Source organism: Salmo salar, chromosome 04 (genome assembly GCF_965601325.2).
Source record: "Salmo salar chromosome 04, fSalSal1, whole genome shotgun sequence".
Taxonomy (NCBI): Eukaryota; Metazoa; Chordata; class Actinopteri; order Salmoniformes; family Salmonidae; genus Salmo; species Salmo salar.
The window spans coordinates 45,938,785-45,955,959 of NC_138294.1; the positions used below are offsets into that span (position 1 = coordinate 45,938,785).

The 17,175-nt window shown below is 41.0% G+C and overlaps 1 protein-coding gene across 7 annotated transcripts in view; it reads left to right on the forward strand.

The window, feature by feature from the left end:
* LOC106603023 (uncharacterized) overlaps positions 1–16,883 on the forward strand; it is a 38,695-nt gene extending 21,812 nt beyond the window's left edge. For 4 of the 7 annotated variants that reach the window (XM_082974437.1, XM_082974435.1, XM_082974436.1 and 1 more), the window contains exons 9-21: positions 11,168–11,332; positions 11,561–11,679; positions 11,790–12,309; positions 13,892–13,985; positions 14,129–14,148; positions 14,263–14,391; positions 14,618–14,740; positions 14,884–15,012; positions 15,111–15,238; positions 15,588–15,699; positions 15,964–16,102; positions 16,241–16,362; positions 16,627–16,883. In XM_082974437.1, the coding sequence (XP_082830563.1) occupies positions 11,168–11,332; positions 11,561–11,679; positions 11,790–12,309; positions 13,892–13,985; positions 14,129–14,148; positions 14,263–14,391; positions 14,618–14,740; positions 14,884–15,012; positions 15,111–15,238; positions 15,588–15,699; positions 15,964–16,102; positions 16,241–16,362; positions 16,627–16,653 (1,827 nt within the window). In that variant the 3' untranslated portion in view covers positions 16,654–16,883. Of the gene's footprint in view, positions 1–6,330; positions 6,434–6,468; positions 6,611–7,308; positions 7,917–8,698; positions 9,244–9,541; positions 9,604–9,722; positions 9,759–9,862; positions 9,964–10,072; positions 10,117–10,345; positions 10,463–10,936; positions 11,063–11,167; positions 11,333–11,560; positions 11,680–11,789; positions 12,310–13,891; positions 13,986–14,128; positions 14,149–14,262; positions 14,392–14,617; positions 14,741–14,883; positions 15,013–15,110; positions 15,239–15,587; positions 15,700–15,963; positions 16,103–16,240; positions 16,363–16,626 lie in introns of those variants that run through there. The other 3 variants (XM_045716912.2, XM_045716911.2, XM_045716910.2) reach the window with 3 other exon arrangements.
* The last annotated feature ends 292 nt before the right edge of the window (positions 16,884–17,175 follow it).

Consider the following 17,175-nt stretch of genomic DNA (forward strand, 5'->3'; position numbering starts at 1 on the left):
TATTCAGGAGGGAGAGCGGTGAAGTCTTGGTCTTCAATGGATGCAGGAGGACACGGCAAGGTGTGGTGAGGCTTTTGGTGGGGGTCTCAGACATTAAGTCTGCCAGTTCTTACGTGTCCCGTAGACCAGGAGAATAGTGGGTTATGTAGAGCTAGCCAGGGATACTCTAGGATAAGGGGGTTCTCAGGAGCAGTGATCAAAAGAAAACTAGGAGTCTCTAAGTGGTTCACCCCAACCTGCAGTAGAATGGTCTTGGTCTGATATTCCACCTGGCCAGAGCCAATGGGGCATCCATCGAGTGCTTGAATCTGCAGAGGCATGGGACATTTCACGCAGGGGATTTGTAATTCTCTGGCGAAGTCTTGATCAATGAAATTATCTGCGACCCCGGAGTCCACAAAGGCTTGAATCTGGTGCTGATGGTTGTCCCAGTGGACGGTTGCGGGTAGTGACAGATGGCGACTGGGTAGCCGGGGTGTAACTTCACAGCTCGTCAGGGTCTCCCCTTGTCCTGGCGAGCCCTGGTATTTCCCGTCAGCTCTGGGCATGTAGCACAGAGATGGCTGAGACCTCCGCAGTAGAGGCAGCAGCCTTCGCGCATGCGCCTGTCACGCTCCTGTGGGCAGACGTGTGCATCTCAGCTGCATGGGCTCCTCATTGCTGGGCTTGGGTGCTCAGGAAACCGGGATACTGGGGTGGTGTCAAAAAGGTGCCGTCTCACACGTTCTCGGAGGCGGTTGTCAACCCTGATTGCCAGCGTTATCAGGGACACGAGGTCCTCTCCCAGTTCCCAAGAGGCCAGTTTATCCTTTGAGTTAGATAGACCCTGGTGGAAAGCGGTAACCAGTGCCTCTGTATTCCACTCACTCTCGGCAGTGAGGGTGCGGAACTCAATGGCGAAGTCAACCACTGGTCTGGCCCCTTGGCGGATGTTGAACAGTCGGCTGGCCACGTCTCGTCCACCAACTGGGTGGTCGAAGACTCGTCGCAGTGAAGGCAAATATGGAGCTGCAGAATGGTTGCTGCTGTTCCCGAACTTCTGTTGCCAGGGCCTTGCCCAAGAATAGAGAGATGATGTAGGCGATCATGGCCCGATTGGTGTGGAACGAGGAGGACTGTAGCTCGTCATACCGCTCGGGGGCTGGGATCTTGAGTTCCTGGTGCAGGTTCCCTGGAGGAACTACGGCAACGCCTGTAGCACTGGGCGATGAGACTTGGGCATTGACTCCTCCTGGGTTGGGGTTGGACTGTGGTTGGAGGGAATCGGTAAGTGCCTGGAAGGTCTCTGATATTTGGGAGAGTTGTTCTTGCTGCCGCCCCAGCAGTGTTCCTTGGTGGGTTATAACATTCTTGATCTGGGTGATCTCTGCCAGGTCCATGTTGGAGACAGAAGCTTGCTATGATGGGGTGAGGTTGGACCCAGGTGCAGAGAAGATACCAGATGAGGAATCAGTGGTTAAGGATAAACGTAAATACTTTACTGAAAAACAGTAACAGAAGGATCACAGTAACACTGGGAAAACAAACACAAAGTCTCAAAAACTCACACGGGAAACAAACGCACACGGCAACCAAATCAAGCTTCTGCAAAGGCAAACAGAAAACAGACCTCTCTTAACAGGGATATCATAATTAGTAATAGGACACATCTGAGTGTCATTAATGGTTCTAGGACGGTCTCTGCCGTGCTCTGGTGACAGGTGGAATTTGCTTGGAAATCTCTAGCCAATTGGATGTAAAGTTGCCAATTGGATGGAAACTATCAATGGCAGATTGGAGGGTGGTGCGGCTTCTCCTCCAGATGCTGTTATTTTATCTAAAACGTCAGGTGTGTGCCGACCTTAGCTAACTAACTTATGCAAAGATTTAAACCGCAATTATGCATTTTATCTCCAGTACATTGCCACGATTGTCAGTTATGTAGCTGCTCTACTGATAATCAGTGCGTCCTTGCTGGGATGACACAATCAATCTACTGTCGGGGGAATGCCAACATCCTAGACAAAAATATTTGTTCACCATTCCACGGTACATAGCATACCATAATGTTCTGAATAATGGCCAAGTCTACCTCGCTCCCTGTTCGACTGAATCGCTTATGAGTAACAAACACAAGTCCAACATCTATCGGAAACTGCTAAACTACCCGCTTACTACCCTCCTGCTCACTGGGGTTGTGCAACTCAACTCTGGGCTTAACATTACTGAGCCAGTGCTACTCACCGGAGTGGAAAGCAGTGGATGGCCTGTCCGATAATCATCGCCGCCACGGAAGTGGGTGAGTGCTATGGTCCCATGATTTCTCTCGAGTCACCCGGTTCCAAGATGAAATTTGACTCTCCAAACATATCCAAGTCGCTATACACAATCCCCGACTCTGCATCTGCCACTCAAGCTGTTTTAATTAGTTCCCCGCATCCAGTGTAAGCGGAGGGATAGTTAATTGCACTACCGAACTGCCCCTAATCAAAACAGCCTAAACCGAGCAGTCAGAAAACACAGAAAATGTAACTTTTTTCAATGTGTCAATCACTCTCCAGTCATCTGGGACCTACAGGCTAAACCCAGGGGACTACTAGGTGGGCACTTGAACATTTGCAGTGCCATTCCAAAAAGTGATCAAATTCAACATCTCTCACAGACTACAACCTTGACTTCCTCTGCCTTTCAGAGACATGGCTCCATAAAAGCTCTCCATCTGCCGCTTTGATTGTGCCTTGCTACAATGTTTTCAGGAGAGAAAGGATTGAAGGAAGAAGAGGGGGCCTGATGATTTACATTAAAGAACATATCTTATGTAAACAAATTGAGTGGTCGTGATAATGAACTAGAATGTATTGGCCTAAACTAGGGGTCGACCGATTATGATTTTTCAATGCCGATACCAATTATTGGAGGACCCAAAAAAAGCCGCTACCGATTAATCGGCTGATTTTTAAATATATATTTGTAATAATGACAATTACAACAATACTAAATGAACAATGAACACTTATTTTAACTTAACTTAACTCAATAAAATCAATTTTGTCTCAAATAAATAATGAAACATGTTCAATTTGGTTTAAATAATGCAAAATCAAAGTGTTGGCGAAGAAATTAAAAGTGCAATATGTGCCATGTAAAAAAGCTAACGTTTAAGTTCCTTGCTCAGAACATGAGAACATATGAAAGCTGGTGGTTCCTTTTTTAACATGAGTCTTCAATATTCCTAGGTAAGAAGTTTTAGGTTGTAGTTATTATAGGACTATTTCTCTCTATACCATTTGTATTTCATATAACTTTGAGTATTGGATGTTCTAAAAGGTACTTTAGTATTGCCAGCCTAATCGCGGGAGTTGATAGGCTTGAAGTCATAAACAGCGCAATGCTTGAAGCATTGAGAAGAGCTGCTGGCAAACGCAGTAAAGTGCTGTTTGAATGAATGCTTAAGAGCCTGCTGCTGTCTACCACCGCTCAGTCAGACTGCTCTATTAAATCATAGACTTAATTATAATATAATAACACACAGAAATACGAGCCTTAGGTCATTAATATGGTAAAACCCGGAAACGATCATTTCGAAAACAAAACGTTTATTCTTTTAGTGAAATGCGGAACCGTTCCGGATTTTATCTAATGGGTGGCATCCATAAGTCTAAATATTGCTGTTACATTGCACAACCTTCAATATTATGTCATAATTACGTAAAATTCTGGCAAATGAGTTCGCAATGAGCCAGGCGGCCCAAACTGTTGCACATACCCTGACTCTGCGTGCAATGAATGCAAGAGAAGTGACACAATTTCCCTAGTTAAAAGAAATTCATGTTAGCAGGCAATATTAACTAAATATGCAGGTTTAAAAATATATACTTGTGTATTGATTTTAAGAAAGGTGTTGATGTTTATGGGTAGGTACACATTGGTGCAAGGACAGTGCTTTTTTCACGAATGCGCTTGTTAAATCACCCGTTTGGCAAAGTAGGCTGTGATTCAATGATAAATGAACAGGCACCGCATCGATTATATGCAACGCAGGACAAGCTAGATAAACTAGTAATATCATCAACCATGTGTAGTTAACTAGTGATTATGTTAAGATTGATTGTTTTTTATAAGATACAGTGAGGGAAAAAAGTATTTGATCCCTGCTGATTTTGTACGTTTGCCCACTGACAAAGAAATGATCAGTCTATAATTTTAATGGTAGGTTTATTTGAACAGTGAGAGACAGAATAACAACAAAAACATCCAGAAAAACGCATGTCAAAAATGTTAAGCTTAATACTACAGTTGATATATCCAGTCAATTTACACAGCAAAAGAAAAAAAAGTTGATCAGATAACGAAATCATAGGTAGCCTATGTGCGCCCCCTCCCAGTCCCAGGGTATGCAGCTCGAAAAGCTACCATATTGTTTCAGTTTTTTTAGGGACAAGAAATGTACCCTACCTAGGCTAATTTTATTATTATTTTAAAGTGAATACAAAACTGTAGTCTAGGCTGTACAGTGCAGTGAATAGCCTATGCCATTTGAATAACCGCTCAAAAGCTTGGTGTTTTAAATCCATATTCATTTTGAAATAAGTGCAAAGTTGCCTGATTGGACAAGTATTTGGATGCTTAAAAAAACACTCTGACCAGTAAAATAGCTCTTTAGCTAGCTTTTGCTAAAGCCTTCATATCAATGAGAGTTAGCATTCTAGCTAACAACTGCTGTTTCCGAAATAGTTATTTTGCAAAGATCACAAAATATAATCTTAGCGATTGTTCAAGCAAGAATCAAAACATCATTGTAAGCATATGAGAACTCAAAAAAGTGATTTTGTTTATAAAACATAAATCTAGGCAATGTTGAATGGGTGCAGATGGCAATGGTTTCTTACTGCCACCAAGAGTAGCGTTTGGCTTACATGTTTTAAAAGCGTTAGAAAATTAGGTGGATACCATGGCATCGTTGAATACTCGTTTTTGATTGGCTTAAAGGGCATTCTAGAGCGTGCATGATTTCCCTATAAAGCACAGTATATCAGCAAGGTAAAATTTAGTGGCTATAGAACATGTAAGAATTAACTATGTGTGAGTTGCTTTTGAAAGCAAAAGTTGAATTGAAAACATGTTTGGCATTGTTGAATTCCATTTTCATAATAGCAAGCTAGGACTGATGGTTTGGTTAGTGTCAGCAATTGATGTTATTATTCAATAACAAACTCCTAAGCAAATCAGGGGGAGAAAAATAGTTTTATTCAGAGAGGACAAATCAAGATGTTATGCTGGAAGATGTTCAGTCCCCCCTGTCCTCAGCTTTTCTCCCCTGAACAAAGGAACAGGATGCCATTTATAACCCCCCACCCTAGCCTGGGGTTGACCAATTAGAAGTCCTTGCAGTACAACTTGGCCAATGGCCAAATAACAAGTATCCTGCTCCCGACTCAATGTACAGACCAATGAAAACATGGCACACATAGCTCTGAGTTCAGGAGTGACATTCCACAGATTCTAAACAGATGTTAAACTGAAAGCCACCTCCTATTGATTGTTAACTCTAGTTCTCTTGTCCTCTGCATTGTGTATTTATCGTCAAAATATTATTATACTAGCAAATCTGTTTGTTTAGTTATCAAGGCAACTACTGTAGCTATCGAGTAGTAAACTTGCTACCTACTTTAGTGGATGTTGAACACATACCTGCAAATGAACAGTTTTTTTGCTGCAAATGTGTTAAATTATAGCCATGGTATAAAAGGGATAGTCACCTCGGGGCTCTATGTGTTCTCTGGAAAATAATGTAACTACGTGGAAGGTAAATTCCACTCTGCTAGGGGTCATGGAACACACCTTCCACGTCGTTCATTATTTTTCATAGAATGCATAGCCCCTTGTTGATTATCCCTTCCATAAAGATTCTAGAGTTCCAACCACACTTTTACATTGGAACATGGATTACATTTTCCTCTATAAGCCAATATGTAATTTATAGCCTACAGTGTATTGCATTGATAGCTATGGAATGGGTGGAGTAGAACGTGTTGCTGTGTATTTAGAACAGAGTCCCAATTGAAATAACACCATATGTAGATTCTACTGACGAGTATTCCCAACCCCACTTTTACATTGACACATAGTATACTTTTTTCTCTATAAGCCAAAATGTATTTCATATACAATGTATTGCATTGGGGGCATTTATTTAACTTTGGAAAATGTTTTAAAATCCACATTTAATACAAATGTCACTTACATTTGAATCATAGTTCATGTTTAGACAATTATTTTTCATATATCATGAATAAATACATGTTAATGTATTATTTACGTGGATTTGTGTTCGGACGGACGCCTCGGTGGAAATGGAGTCAGGAGTAGTGCAGTATTATCATAAGGACATGTATACTTGGAAAACGGAGGAGGAATTGAGGGGAAACGAGAGGGAGAGAGAGGGAAGAAGACGGTGAGTTTGAGTCGGATAAAAATTGTGGAAAAAAGGAGATGGTTTGTTAAAGAAGAATGGTAGAAAGTGTAAGCAGAGGGAACTGAAGACAGGAGGAGAAATGGAAGTGAGTAAGGGCGAAGTTATCGGAGACCGAGGTATGCACTGAGGATCAGGAAAAATATTAGTCTGTTGGAGGTAAGTTTTTGGAAAAAGTGGACTGTTGCCTTTTGGCTGATTCATTTGTGGTCCCGCGGTGGGTGAAAAAAATAGTTGGGTAATGTGGAATCGGTGAGGGTAACCAGAAGTGGTCTAGTGATAATTGTTTGTGTTTCTGTTGGTCAGAGGGAGAATGCGCTCGGAGTAAAACGAATGGGGGCAAGAAAAGTGAATTGTTTCGCTCTCAAGAAAAGGGCACCAATGAAAGGAATGATAACTGGGGTAGCAGTAAATATACAAGTTGACCAGCTGAGGGGAACGATTCCCGGTGTATGGATGCTCGTCGTTTGATGCGACGCAGACAGGGTGGCGAGAGTGAGGAAACAGAAGAGTCATTGTCTGTTCTTTTGAGTTTTGAAGTTGAGTCTTTGCCCGACAAAGTGAAGTTAGGATATATAAGTTATCCTGTATGAGCGTATGTGCCGAATACATTACGATGTTACAGGTGTCAAGCTTATGGCATGTGGCAGTAGTGTGTAGGAGGGAGGGTCCAAGGTGTGAGAAATGTGCAGAAGGGCATGAGACAAAGGAATGTGTACCATTGGGGAAAGTAGTGGAATGTGTTAATTGTAGTGGTGCCCATGGAGCTGGGGATCAGAATTGTCCCGTGCGAAAGAGGCAGGTTGAGGTTTCCTGTGTTAGAGTAGAGCAGAAGTTGTCATATGCTGAGGCAGTGAAGAAAGTAGAGGAAGATGGGTTACGGTAGAGGAGTGGTGAGAGGGATAGGCCAAAAAGTTATATGTTTCAGTAAGATTGGATTTTTAGCATTTATAGCAATGGTTATCAACTGTACTGCAGGGATGGAACGGAATTCACAGAAAATGGAGATTGTGGTGGCAGCTGCAGAGAGATATTGGGTGGGCGAGACTTGACATCAGAAGAGTTACAGGGTGTGTTAAGTGGTGTCCCAGCCTTCCAGGCAGGAATAAATACATTTAATTAGTAGGGTGGTGTTAATTTTATTTTATATAATTTAGAAATTAGTGAGTGTAGTGTTAGATGGTAGGGTATTTATTTAGTACATTTTTATTTTTCAAGCAAAGTATAAGGGAGTTGTACTCCAGTCTAGTGGGTGGCGGTAATGCAACAAATTGGATACCAACCGCCGTTAAACCTCACAAAATAAGAAGTAATATAATTACGTGGGGGACTTTTATTCTGAAATTCCGTTAAGGGAATAAGCTACTGTTTTTATGTCGCTGGTAGATGGATAAATTATAAATATCGTTGGCCAGACTGTAGCCACCAAATTTAACGAAATACCCGAAAGGAGGCTTCTTGAAAGGTATGTTTTACAGCATTCACAATTTGCATTCAATGTAGTAGTGGAACTGTATGCGTAAACATTCAACCCGTAACTATCTGGCTGTGTTTACTAGAAAGCTATGCTTAGCTTCTTGCTAGCTAGCTTTCTGGCTGTGGTCAGCAAGGCAGCGTTCTTCAGCGGTGCGTGCGGCTAGCTAACAATAATGCACTAACGTTATAGCTACATGGTACTTGCTTGCTAATATTTTTTTCATCGGGTTGAGATGATATTTGGCTTAATTTAGCAGAGCTAAAGATGTGTAGCTAGCTAGTTAACAGCAACTGGCTGTTGTTGTGCAGAAGCCCCCTCCAATGTAACTAGCTACTGTAGATAGCTAACGACTATGCTGTTCTGGGCTGTGATACGTAGTTTCGTTTGTGAGACATAATTTGCCATGTAATTACCCACAGAAAATGAAGACCAGCTAGAGAGCTATTGAAGATGGTAACTTTTCAGTTTCACAGTGATGCTAAGAATACGGTCTTCATAAGGCTCAACTGTAGGGCCTTCACGTTTTACCCAACCACATTGTTGTAGCTACTAGACATGTTCAGGGTTTCCCAAACTCTGTGCACGTTTTTTTTTTTTTTTTTTTTGCTGTAGTACTACACAGATGATTCAATTAATCAACTAAGCATAACGTTTTGATCATTTGAATCAGCTGTCTAGTGTTAGGGAAAAAACCAAAATGTGCACCCCATGGGTCCTGAGGACCGAGTTTGGGAAACTCCTTTAGAACACCTTTTTCCCCCCAATTTCAGAATAAACTTCTCTGTGCTCTGGATGTTTGAGGATGGAGGACAGTGAGGGAAACAGCTCTGCACACCAAGGATCTGGTGATGGAGCTATGAACTTATATGCCACTCTGGGGCTCTCTCCAGAAGACGTGGATGCTCTGGCCCAGATTCCAGAGAATGAGATCAGTGTGGAGACGTTGCCTTATCTGATAATGCAACTGAAGGCCAAACGAGCCAAGCAAGAGGAGCAGGGACAGGCCTCCCCAAAGAGAGACAGTCGGCAGGAGGATACAGATGGAATCCTTAGCAAACGGGACAGTCCCCCTGCAGTACCTCGCCGGTCAAACAGCCATTGTGACACTGATTATAGGAGAGCGGAGATTCACAGTCGACCAGAGCGTACTGAGTCAAGGAGAGATTCCCGTCACAATTGGTCCTCAAGGGAAAAACCACCCGACACCCAGCAAAGGTTTCCTTTCTCCTATCAAGTGGATGATTTTCATGGAGTTGTGCCCACGATTTACCCACACACATGCTCTCTATGCTTATGCATGTTGAGTTCTACTAAGGTAAGCTTTGTTATATTTCAATGCTCTTGCTATTGTACTGTGTATCTATGTAATTTAAATCAACACTCAATCAAATGTATTTATAAAGCCCTTTTTACATCAGATGTCAAAGTGCTATACAGAAGCCCAGCCTAAAACCCCAAACAGAAAGCAATGCAGATGTAGAAGCACGGTGGCTAGGAAAAAAACTCGCTAGAAAGGCTGGAACCTTACAGAGGAACCAGGTTTTGAGGGGTGGCCAGTCCTTTTCTGGCTGTGCTGGCATTCATTTAGCTTAAAGAGTTTGCTTTTTTCACAGGCATGGAAGGATCATCTCAATGGATTAAGCCACGCGGAGGGCTGTCGAGAACTCCTGCGTCTGTAAGTGTTTCCATGCAAAGTAAAACATTTAGAGAATGGACTGATACAGGTCACAATCAATTGAGATATTTCCTGTTACCTGGTTTTATTCCAATTAGTTGCTTATTTTTTTTATACAGATATCCAGATTGGAAAAGACATACCCGGAAGGAAATGTGAGGGGAATGAAATTCAGCTTCATGTTGAAAACAGGCATGTTATAATGTAAAACCTTTAGCTGTTCCTCTTCTTACTTAGCACTGTTTACGTTATCTTCCAGGTCCGACTCCATCCCAAGTAGAGATGCTATTTCACCGCCCAGGAGAACGCCACGTCCTGCTATGCCTTACAAGAGACAACATAGCTCAGACCGCGTAGGAGGTGATAACCCCAGTCCCGTTCCAAAGTCAAGTTTGATCCAGACCAAATAAGGCCCAATTGCAAACCACTTGAAAATAGATAATATCTCCTTTCATGTTTTCATCTTTAGGTGAAGTCTGGTCTGCACCAGAAAGACACCATTTGAAGCCCAAGGTAATGATGCCGCTTTTGTGGTGATGTTTCTTATAAATAGATTATTTGGTGTGGCAGGTAGCGTAGTGGTTAGAGCGTTGGGCCAGTAACCGGAAGGTTGTCATTGTAAATAAGAATTTGTTCTGACTTGCCTAGTAAATATATATGTTTTTAAATATCATTAACTTATGATGGAGGTAATTTGCTTAAAGCTACATGCTTGAATGTGTGATTTTATATTTTGCTTTAGGTTGGCACAAAGGTGGTGGTTACAAAATTTCCCCTTGGCTCTGTTGGTGTAGAAGACTTGATGGCTTTGGCTAAGCCATTCGGCACAGTTGTAAAACATCTGGTGTTCCCCTGCAAGGTAAATTACACATTGATTTAAAAAAAAAAAAAAAAAGGGAATAAGCCCTCAACTCTTAAAGATGCACTATTCAGAAAATCGCTCCACCATTTCATGGTTGCAAAAATTCAAATATTTTGCCTAATTTCAGTTTCTGACAAAACAAGCAACTCTACTGTAGAGAATAGTTGTACCATCTAAACTGCAGTGAAATATCTTTTCAATAACTATAAATATTGTATTTTCAGCTGTTTGACGCTTGTGTACAAAACTGATTTAAGCATGGGAATCATAGAAATGGGGCACATAGAACATATCTACTGCTTCTTAGTCTTGCTTTCAATGAGAATGACAGAGCTATAACTAATTTCTATGTGAATTTGGTTGGGTCGCCCAAAAGGTTACATGTTGCAGCTTTAACATTCTCTCTCTAAAAAAAGTTACATCTGTAGTTGAATGTCTATTGGATGATTCAGTGTTGTCTTTTTGTTACAGGGATTCCTGGAGTTTGATTCTCACAAAGAGGCTGTCAATATGGTGAATCACTTCAGTGAAAAGCAAGCATTCGTGAAGGGAAATAGGTTGACTCTGTACCTGTCACCGATGGTGTGCAGTATTCATGTAAGTGCATCTGTCTGTTAAAAGTTTGAGATGATGATGATGATAATAATTAATACAGAAGTATTAATCACAGAGATCCCTGTATGAGCATGTTTTTTCCTTTAGCCGCCAAGGTTGGATGAACCACCAGAAAAACGGCAGACCAAACAAGTTGCCAATACAGTGGTTTGTTTTTCCCACCTACCTCCTGGGAAGGAAAGAGAATCTGAGATTATTGATCTCGCCAAGATGTTTGGGGATGTGCGGCATTCAACATTTTCAAGTGATCAGGTAAGGTTCGAGCAATATGGAATTGAAGTGTGATCAATCAAATTCTGCAAATCTCTGGTGATTTCAAATAGACGACAATTCTTAAAACAGTAACAATGCAGTGTATCTATTTTAAATTCAGAATAGCATGGGATTGTATGACTAGAATAGATCAATTCAACACAAACCTCCCATTATGCAGCACCTTCTCTAGCTTTGTCTAATGAATTCTCCCTTATTCATCTGCAGGCCCTGATTGAGATGGTAGATTGGAAGGATGCTGACATTATGGTGAAGTACTACCACTCCAACCCCCTAAAGATCAATGGAAAGAGTGTCAAAGTATACTTGTCACTGAAACGCCTGAGGTAAGTAAGAGTCCTTCAACTGGGGCTATTGCGGTCAGACCAATTTTCCTATTGGACTCATCAGGAAGTATGTCTCAGGGAAGTTTACCTCAATGGTTTTTGCTTTGTAGAGAAAGTCCTGACTCCACCACATCCAGAAGAGCAGATTCCAGTAAAGGCCGCAGCAGCAGACCCAAGAGTGAGGAGACTAGCAAGACCTCAAACTCCACGAACAAAGAGAAACCCAGTACAGACAAACAACCTGCTGAGAAAGTGACGGAACAAGGAGAAGGTCAACAAAGCACCTCAGAAGAGGTCAAGGAAGTGGTCAAGCAGGACATCAAGGAGGGGGAGATTGAGGGGTTGGTCAAAGAAGAGGACATTGATTTGGAAAACAAAGATCTAGATGGAAATGGCATCCAGGTGGAACCTGAACAATGCTTGTTAGATGATGAGGTTGGTGCTGGTGTTGATACTAAAAACCCCGCTCCTTCCAAAAGTGCTTCTCTGGTGGCTGATTCTAAAGATAAGGGGGGACCTGAAATCTCAGAACTGTTGGCAGACGATACCTTGGAGGATTCTGACATAAAGGCTGCTGATGATCCAGCTCTGTGTGATGCTGATGTCTCAATGGAGAACAAGATGGAACAGGTGAGCTTTCATGAAGATGTAAGAAATTCTTGTCATTCATATTTGTGACCGGAACCAAGAAAAGGCTTATTGTTCTCAGAATTGAAAATAAGTTTGTCAAGTAACCAAGATGTGGGTTCCTAGCAATGGCTTCTTAAAGCATGTGTGCTTCAACTCTTCAACTTGGTTGAGGTTCTGGGAGCATTCCTGAGAATGTAGTTTGGTTGAGATCCTCCACTGATCAGTTGAAACAGATGTGGCCATCTATTGCCTAGAACCACTGAAATCTGGCTGAAGTCTCAGTGGCAAATAAAATGTATCAGACACTTCAGATTGAACCTAGTCAATCTAGAGAAACAGTCAAGATGTTTTCTGTGACTCATGTCAGCGATGCCCGGTTTGACTCATGGCTTGTTGGAATATTGAGTTTGCTTGGTACCATAGCACGCTATTTACAGTGCCTTTAGAAAGTATTCATGCACCTTGAACTATTCCACATTTTGTTGTTACAGCCTGATTTAAAAATGTATTACACTGATTTCTTACCCATTATTACAAAGTGAAAACATGTTTTTAGAAATGTTTGCAAATGTACTGGAAGTAAGTACAGATATCGAATTTGCATAAGTATTCATACCCGAGTCAATATGTTAGAATCACCTTTGGCAGCGACTACAGCTGTGAGTCTTTCTGGGTAAGTCTAAGAGATTTTCACACCTGGATTGTACAATATTTACACATTCTTTCATCTCTGTCAAGTAGGTTGTTGATCATTGCTAGACAGACATTTAAGTCTTGCCATAGATTTTCAAGCAGATTTAAGTCAAAATTGTAACTAGGCCACTCGGGAACATTCAATGTCGTCTTGGTAAGCAACTCCAGTGTAGATTTGGCCTTGTGTTTTAGGTTATTGGCCTGCTGAAAGATGATTTTGTCTCCCAGTGTCTGTTGGAAAGCAGACACACCATCTAAATGTAATCCATTTTAAATTCAGGCTAACAACAATGGAAAAAGTCTAGGGGTGTGAGTACTTTCTGAAGGCACTGTATGTAGGCTATATGATTTGCTCAGGGGCTATTCATTCCATCAGTTTTATGAGTGCCCTACAAATCAGATGGAGATCAGCTTTGAAGGATCTCCTTACGTTCCATGGTTTAATATCAAAGGTTATAGAGCCATCTCTGTACAAGCTCCAATTGTTTCCAGAAAACCTAGACTGTCAGTAGTAATCCAGAACAGGCACTTAAAACGCTCAAGTCAGCCAAGCATTGTAAATGTATGGATCAGTAGACCTGCCTATTTGTTCAGCCCTAACATGGTAAAAAACCTGGACTGACCAAGAGGTTTGAATAACATAGCATGTCAATTTCATTTGTAATACTGCAGCCACAGAGTTCACTTCCTAGCTTTGAGACATGGATCTATATCATAGTTCAAGACTATTGAATACAATTTTACATATGTTCATTGTTTGAGCGTCTTTTTACAGTTTCCCATTGCAACAAGTATTTGTCATGAGATACGATATGGTTCTGGTGCAGCACTGTGGAACTTGAAACTCAAATTCTTTAACTTATTGATGTTGTGGACTTATTTCCAACAGGACAATATGGATGACATGGATTTCCCTGAGAATATGGATGACTTCGTTACATTGGATGAACTCGACGACAGTACTGGAGGGGACACGTCGCTGGGTAAGCAATGAATTATGAAAAAAATTTATTACTTGGCAGCAATGGACATAATTTTTACGGCTGTTTAGCCAGTGTGGATAACACATTAAGAAAATCTGCATTTCATAATTTATAGTTCTAATTACTTTTGTTTTTATTTGCAGAGTCAAAGGATGCTTCATGGGTTGGTATTCCTCAAATTATCATTTAGAAACGTGTAGTTGGAATGTGTCAAGTGTAGAAAAGTTGTTTTAACCAACACTATTGATAGGTTGAGCAGTAAAATTGTTTTCTACAGGATGGAAAAGTTGTCCATATTAGCCCAATTAGAAAGGGCCATGGAAACGTGGCGGTGGCCCTATTGAAACTGGCAGAGCGAGCAAACGTGAAAGTTGTCGACCATGCCATATCCTTCCTCAGACAGGAGGTATGTCCATAATTATGTTACTTGCAGATCAGTGTATTTATTTTGTATGGTACTGAACATTATTTCCATCCCATGAAGAAAACGAAATGTCATAGCAACAGTGGGGAATACCAATTTGACATTCATGCATTTTGGCATACAGAGGAATTTATTTACTCAACCCCTGATTTGTGCAAGCGTTTAATGTCCTAATTTGTATGACATTGAGAATTTCCTATATTTTCAGGCATGGTTAGAGCTTGATACTACCGAGGAAGTTCGTGAAATGGTGAAATTCTACAAAGGAAAAGGACAGTTGTTGAGGAAACAAGTCAGTGTTAGCATGTGCTTTTCACAGAAAAAGTTGGAGGTGGGTTTGGTGTATCTATGCTGTACACATTATGCATCTGATGAGAGAATTTAGTTATTAACTCAACTACACCTAGTATAGTCAATATTTGTAACACAAAGATGTGTATTATGTGTAATGTGACTTTGTTTCTGTCAATGTAGAGGCCTAGTGGAAGATCCATCTACATTTGTATGCTTCCACTCCAGAAGTACTCTGACGTCTCTCTTTTACGACTTGCCCAGCCTTTCGGGAAAATCACTGGCTATAATTTGAACTGGCATCATGGAAAGGTAAAGTTTCACCGACCCTCTTTTTTTAGGGGGGAGGGTGTCCTTTGTTTTTCTATTGATAAACGTCTCTCACTTGGATGTTACATTTTTGTTTTCAGTGTTATATCCAGTTGGAGAGTGTGGAAGCCGCTCAGAAAATGGTGAAGTACTTCCAACGTCCACACAAGTTTTACAGGACCCTGTTAAGGGTCAGTTTGTGCAAAAAGGGAGACTCACTAATATACTGGTAAATAATTGAATGACCCCTAAGAATATGTAATAGAGTAGATGATGGAAATTATAGTTAGACTAAATGGAATTTTAAGAATGCTAATATGCAGTCCATGTTCACTGCCAGTTCAATTGATTGGAATCTATTGGAAGAATATCCAGCCAATCAAATAATCTGATAAAGAATGTTGTTAAATCAAAGTTTATTTGTCACGTGCGCCGAATACAACAGGTATAGACCTTACAGTGAAATGCTTACTTACAGGCTCTAACCAATAGTGCAAAAAAGGTATTGGACTGTATGAGTGATGTATCTAAGTACACTTTCATGATCTAGTACTGCATGACATTGTATTCTGATATAGGAAGCCACCAGTGAAATATGAGCTGTGGTTGGCTGGTCAGAACAACAGAAGATCAAGAGATCAAGGAGATGAAAAGACTAATGGCCGGTCAACCAAAAGCCCCTGTCCAGAGGTGAAAGATGGTTATTTGCTGTTTTTGTTTCCTTAATTTAAACAAGGTGAAAGATTGCCTTGTTAGTCAATACGTAAATATTCAGCTGTTTTTTATTTAAAAAAATTGCGTGTCTGTGAACAATTCTTTTACAGCTACCGGTTATTCAAGAAGTAATCAGTCAATCCACTTAACACCGAGAAGAGTGAAGATATTTATTGGTGTTGGTCTCTCAGGCTAAGTAGAATGAATTAGTGAAAGACATGATTGTGTTTGTATGGCCAGGATGTCCAGAGCCCTGTGTCTGACAGTGAGGGGGTCTGTGGGAACCCTGAGGGTGAGGAAGCCAGTGGTGTGGAAGCTATCCCAGAGGAGAAGAAGCAGGAGGAATCTCTGGGTCCTTATCAACCTGACAACCCTGTTGGTAAGATGCTAGTGAAACTGGCTTCTGTTTGTGTGGCTGACAATTTTTATTATCAGGTGTGACAGGGATCTGCTAAAGAGCTTTTAGTGCCATATTGTAATAACAAACCTTTTTTTCTTTCTCTCCTTTTACTTGCAGGGTTAGACTATATGGTGCCAAGGACTGGGTTCTTCTGCAAGCTGTGCAACATCTTCTACACCAATGAGAAAACAGCCAAATCAGTCCACTGTAGCAGTGAGGAACATTATCTGAACCTTAAGGTAATTCTCAACTATGACGAGTCTGTCTTATGAATCATTCTTTGGTGTATTTGTAAGAAAATGTAGTTGACCTTGGAGGCCAGAATACATTCTCAACATTTCTCAAACCTTGTTTACTCAAGATAGTATCACCTATGGTTGTGGAATCTCAACCAAATGGAAAGATATGGGACTTTTTAGGGGATCGGTTTTAACTGGAGTTCTTGGTTATGGGTTAATCTAGATAATGCATTGAAAGTGTACACTGATTGTATTTTCTTTCAGAGAAAGATGGATACAGACCTCGGCTGATTGGGAGGATTGTCGTCCACCTGTAGTCTTCCCAGAGGAAGGCCGTTTTAGTATAAATGTTTCTGTCCAGTTTGTTTAACATTCCAGTCTTTTCTGTTACTGCTGACAACAGTTACCCATTTGAAATTAATTAATGCAGCCTATTATGAAATGTAGTGCCATTCTGTGGTTATGAATAGTACCTGGATTTAGTTTCCTCTTATTGAATAAACATTTGACTTATGCTTTGACTTCTGGAAAGCAACTTTTTCACCTTAAGGCAAACATTTACTCTGAACCTACTGACCTTTAACATATTTGAAAGAGGCCTATGGTTGTTTTAATGGTCAACTGTCATTTATCAAGGACATGTGGACAGGATTGGCTGGAACTACATCCCAGAATTTGCCATAACCCAGAGAACCATTTGGTGCTTGACAGACAGCAGAGCTGGCTAAGAAGATTCACCTAGTCTGTGGCAAGGAGCAGCACATTGCTTTAGGAAAGGACAAATGGGGGAGATTGTTTGGTCTAAAACATGAA